The following is a 9,133-nucleotide window of genomic DNA, read 5'->3' on the forward strand; positions in this document are numbered from 1 at the left end:
CCCAGCACCACTGAAGGCTAATTAGGAGACTTGAGTTTTATTTCTAAAAAAAAAAAATAATAATAATGAGTGATTGGAACAATTTTGGTGCCACAGTTATTATGCCAAAGGTGGTATAAAGTTCCTCTGAGGAGAGAAAGTGCATTAATAAGGAAATCCATCCAGCCTGACAGCCAGAGACTATTTCATGTCATACATTTATTTCATAAGATTCAGTTCTGTCCTGGGAAGCCAGCTTTGTATAAACATGCCCACAGGTCCACTGGGCCAGCACAATGCCTTAGGATTTGGGATAGAGCCAAGCCCAGCTCCTGGCTGACCCCACATGGGGTTTTGAGCAGCCTTAGCAAGGTGAATTATGCATCTCCCAGTTATTTTTCAAATCTGCAGGTATATTTTTGCCTAGAACACCAGTCAGGGATTTTTTACACTGATTAGATTATCAGTCTCTCAGCTAAAACTTTATATACTTCATGACCAAGCCTAAAGTACTAGATAACACTGATCTGATGAGAAAATACATCTTTTCATGTGATTTCCAGAAACTTACTGCTCATGTTCACAGCTGATTAAGCTCTATAAATCAAAGTCTGCAACCTTTCCCAAAACCAACAGTTATCAGTACTGATTTCCAGAGAAGCTTTGACAGCAGAAGGGTTGCAGGATCTGGCCTGATTGAAACTGCACTTAATGAGTTTCATTAAATGAGTTGAATAGATTAATTATAATTCTGAACTCTGTGGTGTAAAATCTGCCAGTCCTGCTGGTGTTTCAGTGTCCAGCAATGGTTTCCCTTGCACAGGGGACTCACCACTTCTCAGGGCTGCTCGTTAAAACTAATCCATGCTTTGGAAATAAATTTTTGTTCAAAGATCACCAAACCTAGCAGCTAAATCAAAATGCTACACTGACCCTTACTTCTCCTCTTACTTTCTCAGTAACATCTTTGCCCTTTACACCTACAGCAGGATCTCAAAACCATCTGGATACAGAAGAAACCCCGTGAAGACGCTGTCGTCCTCGGCGCTGGCGTAGACCCCGTTCCAGTCCCTTGAGACCTCCAGCCACACTTGGTCACCAACACTCAGCTTCAGGATGGTCAGGAAGGAGGCTTGGTCAATCTCTTGGCCATGGAGTGTCTCACGGGTTTTGGCCACCTTCCTGCTGTGGGCAACCAAGCTGACCCGGGCCGGTCGCCCCCTGACCGTCAGGTGGTAGGCGAAGACGTACGCCCCGGGCACGCTGCAGTTGAATTTCCCAGTGGAAGGGTTGTAATCCTCTTGGTCATTGTACAGGATCTTGTCAAACCGAATGGGAACGTTGGGGGAAGGAAAGGGCTTGGACAAACCAGCACTGAACGCCGATCTCGGGATCTTTGTGGTGTCCCCTCGGGTCCCCTTCGCCCCACGGGAACCTTTCTTCCCCGGGGCTCCTCGGGCTCCCTTGCTGCCAGCCACCCCTTTGGGGCCAGAAGGTCCCATCACTCCAGCAGGTCCCAAGTCCCCTTTTTCACCTTTGCTTCCTTGCTCACCCTTTTCTCCCTGTTTTCCATCCAAGCCCTGCATACCCTCAGCTCCCATCTCCCCTTTGCTGCCTTTCTCCCCCTTTTTCCCCCCTTCTCCTCTCTCCCCCTTCGCCCCTCTCCCCCCAGGCTCCCCGCAGTACCCCTTCTCCCCTGTGTCTCCCTTTTCCCCTTTGTCACCCTGTTCTCCATCCACTCCCGGGGCTCCAGCATCTCCCCTGTCTCCTTTGTCTCCTTTGGTCCCATTCTCACAAGTGTCCCCTTTGGAGCCCTTTTGTCCCTTCAGTCCAGGGAAGCCGTAGTTGCCCTTACTGCCTTTTACTCCAGCTTCACCTAGGGAAAGGGCAAAGTGGAGGGGGGGAAAAAAAGCTTTAAAACATTAGTATTGGATTGCTCTGGAGGAGATGGATATCTTTCACCAAGAGTGAAGGGAAAGGTCAGTGCAATATTCCTGGTTTTCCCACCCAAGATTTGTACCTTGCAGCCCAGGTTTGCCAGGATAGCCGGGGGTTCCGTTTGCTCCTTGGTCTCCTGGTTCCCCTTTTCCTCCTGGAACAGGAACCATCAGGAAATTTTATTGGTATAAAACAACATCATCTGATGGATGATGGCTGAGGATGGCTGGTACTGTTTTGCATGTGTCCCTTCCCTCATTATTAAAACAGAGCATTGGGTGTCTCCATTAAATGCTTTCAGACTCTTGCCTGAACCTCACAGCACCAAGCACCAGCAGGCAGACCACTGCATCCCACCCAAAGGTTGGATTTTTGGCTTTAATCAGCACCAAAAATGCTGTTTAAGAGGTGAATCAAAGCATGAGATCTTCTCCAAAACTGAAGTGAAGGGCAGGTTTTCCTTTTGGTTACTACTGGTTAATAACCAGTAACCTTTTGGTTACTGTTGGATAATAATTGCTTTCCACCTTAGCTGAAATCATTTTGCCTGAGATATTTAATTTGAAATGCAGCTTCTACACCTGCTGGTAGCTTCCATTTGGTTTTTTTCCTGCTCATGTTCCTAATCCACAGCAAGTTGAACTCAGATTTTCAACTCCTATTCAGCACAAGGAGGTCTGAGTGAGATCTTTATGAGCAGCTGAGATCTTTGTGCCTGCACAGCTGAGTGTCCTTGGTTGCCAACCCATATCAGTAAATTCTGATTCCCTTGAAAAACACCTTTTCCTCTAATTTTGTGGTATTTGATGAGGAGAAGAGCATCTGTTTGTGAAATGAGCAATTAGTCTGACTTACCTCTTTCTCCCTTAGACCCTTTTGGACCTGGAGGACCTGGTTTTCCTGGCAGACCTTGCAGACCAGCATCTCCCTTTTCCCCTTTGGCACCTGTAACATAATCACCTCAAGAAAATTACCTGAGTAACTCAAAGGTTTAAGTTCATAAAGATAATTCACAATAACAGGTAGGCAACATAGCACTGAGGGGAGCACAAAATGGAAACTCCTGCTGGGATGCATGCTTGCAGGTGCCCTGGTTGGGCAGGCAGCTCCCCAACCTCTTAGAGGTTTGCATTTCATTCTTGGCTGTAGTTAAAGATTTTTTTAAACCAACTTTCAGCTGCCCTTGAGCCACAGGAGCTCAGACATTCATAAAACATCAGCAGTAATCTCTCTTTAATATTTGAACACATCTAAGGAGCTCCTGTAGATTTCTAATTGCCCCTCTCCTGGAAAAGAATTAAGTCTGCAAATATAAAAGTGGAACCTGGCAGACAGCCCCAAGCTGCATAAAGGATGGGTTGAAAAGCACACAAACTGGCTTCAATTTTTATTTTTTTTTACTTTTTCATCCACTTAGGAATCTAGAGACTCCTGGTGCACATCTGGAAGCAGACTACACCCAACCTATTGGACAGATTTTTTCATCAACACCCAAGGGATGTCTGAGTGCAAAATCCCTCTGCAGCCACTATAATTTCCATTAGCAAATCCCTCCTGAGCTATGGGAAGTGAAAATCCCTGGAGCACATTGTATGAAAAGAAAATTATTTCATTATTTTACCACCTTTCCTCAGATGAATAGTTTCTGTCTCCAATATTACTGCTATTAAAGTGAGCATTTGCAGCCTAACACACTATTCATTATAGAGGTATTAGAATTAGGCACTCTATAGATACATATTTTAGCAGCAGAAAAAAGAGACAAAGGATGTCTTATAAAATATTTAGGTGCTTTATACAGAGCTGCCTCTTATGAGAGCAAATAATTATTTTAAGATTTGAACCCAAAATTATTTTCCTATTTCACTTCCTCTTTTCCACGGGGGAAAAATAAATCCAAGAGGCTTTTATCACAAGCAAAGACACCAAACTCTTTGCAGGTAGTTTTGAGGGTCATAAACCCATGGCTGAAGTGAATGTGGAAGTAAATCTGTGACTCCCTTAGGCACAGGGAATCAAAGGGCACAGCCACATGGGGCACCTACCAGCAGTGAGCTGGGATGGGGCCAGCTCTGCATGTTTTCCCATAACAGTGTGATCCCCCAAAAGCAGTGCTATGTGGAACAAGCTCCTTTTCACAGAATCACAGAATCACAGAATCCTAGGGGTTGGAAGGGACCTCGAAAGATCATCTAGTCCAACCCCCCCTGCCAGAGCAGGGCCACCTAGAGCACTTCGCATAGGAACGTGTCCAGGCGGGTTTTGAATGTCTCCAGTGAAGGAGACTCCACGACCCCCCTGGGCAGCCTGTTCCAGGGCTCTGTCACCCTTACAGGAAAAAAATGTTTTCGAATATTCAACTTGAACCTCCTGTGCTCCAATTTACACCCATTACCCCTTGTCCTATCACTGGTCACCACTGAGAAGAGCCTAACTCCATCTCCCTGACACTCACCCCTTACATATTTGAAAACATTGATGAGGTCACCCCTCAGTCTCCTTTTCTCCAAACTAAAGAGACCCAGCTCCCTCAGCCTTTCCTCATAAGGGAGATGTTCCACTCCCTTCATCATCTTAGTAGCTCTGCGCTGGACTCTTTCAAGCACTTCCCTGTCCTTCTTGAACTGAGGGGCCCAGAACTGGACACAATACTCCAGGTGCGGCCTCACCAATGCAGAATAGAGGGGGAGGAGAACCTCTCTTGACCTACTAACCACACCCTTTCTAATGCACCCCAGGATGCCATTGGCCTTCTTGGCCACAAGGGCACATTGCTGGCTCATGGTCATCTTCTTGTCAACCAGGACCCCCAGGTCTCTTTCACCTACACTGCTCTCCAGCAGGTCAGCCCCCAACCTATACTGGGACATCTTGTTGTTCTTCCCCAAATGCAAGACTCTACACTTCCCCTTGTTGAATTTCATCATGAAATTTTTGGGGCCTTTCACACTCATATTGATGTTTTACAACTTCTAGGGTGTGGCTGGCTTGCAGATTTTTTTCCCTGGCTTTGCAGGAGGTATGATCACATTGGGCATTTGCTGCCCAAATCCTGCCAAGTCATTTCACAGGATTATGGAATGGTTTGGGTTGGAAGGGAGCTTAAAGATCATCAAGACCCAACCCTCCTGGAGGGACAGGGAAAAGCAGGAGACTCCTCAATAGGGTGTATGTGCTGTAACCAAAAGCAGGGAGACAAGCATCACCCTACCTGGGGGTCCTGGCTCCCCCCGGGGCCCCACAGCAGCTGGGCAGCAGTCACAGCAGTTGAAGAAGAAATCAGCTGTGTCAAGTGTGTAGTTTTCAAAAGGGAAGAATGTGGTGGCCCCTTGGGCCACAGGGCTTGGGGTGGGTAACTTGGGTCTGGCAGGGGCTGCTGTGTACTTCACATCTGGGGTCACCTTCACTCCTGCATCCACGGTGGTCACAACCAGCAGCAAAAACACTGAGGTGGATCCCAGGGAGCTCCACATGTTGGCAGCTGCAGGGAAAGATGAGGGCAATAAAAAGGGATCAATGAGTTACACAGTCAGTGGGACATGTGATGTCTTTCTCCCATGAATAGGAATAATTTGATAATTATTTCAGTGTTCAGCACAAGTTCACCTCATAAAAGCTTTGCTCTAAAGGAAGAAACAGAAACAAAATGAAACACCAAGTATTCAAAAAGCCTTGGTTAATTTTTTTTCTTTGCTACTGACTGGTTTTCTGGTGTTGCATATTCTCTCAGTGTAAAATTTCAGGGCTGTCCTTTTTTATTTTTAAAATGTTGAGTTAGCTGAACCAGGGACAAAGAACAAAGTAAGGAGCACACATTTTTTTCCCTATAGGACAGGTGACACTTCTCAGATGACTTGCCATATAAAGAATCTTTGTTTCTTTCTTGAAGCAGGTGTACTGACCTGTAACTACAAAAGAGACAGACTCCCTTTCTTGCTGAAGCTGTAACCCAACCTTTCTTAGCAGCTGAGGCACCTCAGTACATGAAAAAGTCACTATGAGAAACACTGAGTACCTCTGCCAGGCTCAGGTGCATCAGGTCCACACAGCCAGGTGTTTGGGGCTTGGATTATAATCTTTCCATCTTCAAGAATTTCATTTTAGAGGAAAGGATCATGGGGGTTTTTTTCCATTTTCACCCACAGGAATATTATTTAATGGGAAACTGATCATCCACACCAAATCCCCAGTGACCACTGCTGCCTGATGCTGCTCTTGAACCCCAGTAAAGGACAAATTATCCTTTCTGCATGCATGGGGAGCATGAGGACAGGATAGCAGGCACTGATTTTTCTCACAGGCTCCTGACAAAACCTTACCATGAAGAGTTTAAGTGCAGGGTGGGGCTGGTTTGGGAGGGCAAAGCTCAGTGCAGACAGGCAGAGAGGAGCCAGACCTTGCAGCCAGCAGCAGGGATGCAGAGAAGGGAAGTCATCTGCCTCCTAGGAAAAAAAAAAAAAGCCTCAAAATTCTCCTTTTGAATAATAAAGCCATGAAGGAGTGGTTTGCCACTGCTGGAGATAACTACACAAACCCATATCTTCCCATTTCTGTGCTTTACTGTCACAAACCAACAAGCCCAAAACCCAGACAAGCTCCCAGGACATGGCCAGGTTGATGGATTGCAATCAAATGCTGGATAAACATAATTAAGGAAAAAATTACACTTAAGTCTGTGCAGAAAATCACCTGCTCAGAGCAAGGAAACTTTAAACAGATTTTCATGATAAGAGGCAACACTGTTCACAAAATAACTATACCTGAAGATATAAATGCATTTTAATAAAACTGAAATTTTGGACTTTTTCATTACATTAGTTCAGCACCACCAACTCTAAAATCATTCACTTGAATCCCCCCACTAGGAAAGATGATGATTCACAGTGGATACAAAATAAAAAGAGTGAAATTTTGCTCCAGTGACATTCAGCACATCTCTATTTTGTGGGATTTAAATATCCACCAATTGTTTCCTATAATTACATTGTAATAATACACTTCTTCTTTGGGTTTGGTCCCTAAAATTTCAGTATTCCAGTTCCAAACAGGTATTTAACCCCAACCTCACAGCCTGGAAATTAGGGACATGATTGCACTTTTTGCTACTTAATTATTTCAAGTTCTTATCCAGAGGAGGAAGAACACTTGTCCTCATGCAGCTAGAGATTCATTACAGGCAGTAGGATTTTTGGAGACATTATATTGCCACACTGCCTTAAATTCTACAGCTTCATTGCAAACATCCCACCCAAGGACTCAACAACTCTGCCTCCTACCTTATAAATGGTCCTGCTCCCAGGATGACCCCCCCTCAATGGCACTTTGAACAAGACAATCTCATTTTCTGAGAGATTCAGTTTTATTTGGGTAAGGGCTGCTGGCATGGCCAATGAGGAGCAGGGAGAAGGGGGGGATTGGCAAAGTCCCCTGAAAGGTGACATTGAAACTTGAGGAAATTCAAACACTTTCCTCAACTTGCTCTTCACAAGGGACGTTTTTGGCTCTTGCCCCAACACCACTTTGGAGGGGTTTAAGGACACTCAACTCAGAGCATCATTTTGGTACCATCCCATTCTTTGTGACTCTGTTTGCTTCCCCATGGTCAAGGTTTCTCCCTCAGACATGCAGAGTTTGGTATCACAGCCCCCTCCATGCAGTGGGAGTTGAAATAGGGGGAAAAAAAAGAGGAATTTTAGCATTAACTCTTTGGGATCCTGAGTGCACCTCTCTGCATTGAAACCCAGCAGGACACCTGCAGGGGTCGAGCTGCACAACACAATCCTGCTAGGAAAAGGGATAAATCCACCCCAGGAGGGCTGCTACAACCTTGTTTTTATCAGAACTGATAATTAATAAGCTGATTGATTGTCCTCACTCTGTCCCAGCAATCACAGCACTTGTTTCCTTCCCCAGTCACCTTAAAATGGGCCAGGATTTATTCTTAGATTTCCCAGAGCAGTTGGGAAATGGGCTGCAGAAAAAGCAGGAATGTGGGGCTGCTTTTCATCATCCTGGGGAAATATGAGCAAGGAAACCACCTCATTCAACCAGTCTGAATTTACAGCATGCCAGTACACCCAAAGCTCAGGTGCCAGACAAGAAAGGCTTCTTGTTTCAGGCAGAAACCAATCAATTCTCCCTTAATGTAAGTCCAGAGAGTTGTAATACTCTGTGATTTATTTTGTACCCACCCTTTGCTGCACAGCTCTCAGCAATAACAAGTTGATTAAGGGAAGTTTATTACTAAACATGCCAGGCTAGATTGATTCACCAGCTTTGCTTTCCCCCCAAAAAAAATCAATTAGAAGTTTTGTATGGGGATGCCCTAACCCCAGGTAGGACACAGGTTTGTCACAGCTCCTGCAATAGGACCTGGTGCTCACTCCTGCTGCTGAAAGCAGAGCTGGAGCAGGAATTCAAACACTTCTTTTTTAGAAATTACCAACCTTTTGCAACACTGTGTTTGGACTCAATGCTTCAAACTGAAGTTAAAAACATTTGCATCTTCAGCATTTCTGAACAAGATCGTGGACACAAACTGGAGCTAAAAAGCAGCCAAACCAATGATAATAAAATCCTTATTTTCATCTCAGCTCAGAAGTTATTCAGCAGGGGCAGATTAACCATTTTTAAGCAAGATTGCTGCGTTTTACAGTGTTTTTTCCCCACCAAGCAAAGCTGCCCTTTCACAGCCTTCAACTTGATGCTGTATTAGCTGCACACTAAAGCTAAAGCACAAACCACAGCTTGAACCCAGGGTCAGTCCATTTTCCTGAGTAGTTTGAACAGCAGCAGCCTGGAATAGTGTTATTAGATTATGAGACAGCTTTTTTTAATCACCCAGTGCTTACTGAGTTACTGAAGCAGTTTGGAAAACTCCTGGGTTGAGAGTGTAAATGAAGATTTAGCACTAGATTAATCACTCTCTTCATTGGGGGATGTGGATCTATATTTTACTGATATAAATGATGCATGTGGGCCATTAGAATTCCTTCAAAGTACTCTCCAAGCAGACTCCCAGCCTTGTATTTTCTGCAGATAACTGGTTTTGATGGAGAGGTGCAGAGTTAAGTAAAAATAAAGCTGTGTCCTTGCTACTGATTTCTCCCAACTCATCCACCAGCCATGGATCTCTCCATTTTTCCCACCTTCCCTCACCTTTCCCCAACTCTGGAGCTTGATGTTCCTCCTGGCCACAGCAACCTTGGATTTGTAG

At 45.0% G+C, this 9,133-nt stretch overlaps 1 protein-coding gene across 1 annotated transcript; it reads right to left on the reverse strand.

The window, feature by feature from the left end:
- Positions 1-959: 959 nt before the first annotated feature.
- OTOL1 (otolin 1) lies at positions 960-6,276 on the reverse strand. The gene is made up of 5 exons (XM_008493965.2): positions 6,237-6,276; positions 5,129-5,398; positions 2,773-2,862; positions 2,000-2,071; positions 960-1,855 (listed from the first exon to the last, which is right to left on the reverse strand). The coding sequence occupies exons 2-5, from the start codon at positions 5,388-5,390 to the stop codon at positions 960-962; spliced, it is 1,320 nt and encodes a 439-aa protein (XP_008492187.1). The 5' UTR covers positions 5,391-5,398; positions 6,237-6,276.
- Between the last annotated feature and the right edge of the window lie 2,857 nt (positions 6,277-9,133).

Source organism: Calypte anna, chromosome 9 (assembly GCF_003957555.1).
Source record: "Calypte anna isolate BGI_N300 chromosome 9, bCalAnn1_v1.p, whole genome shotgun sequence".
NCBI classification, from domain to species: domain Eukaryota; kingdom Metazoa; phylum Chordata; class Aves; order Apodiformes; family Trochilidae; genus Calypte; species Calypte anna.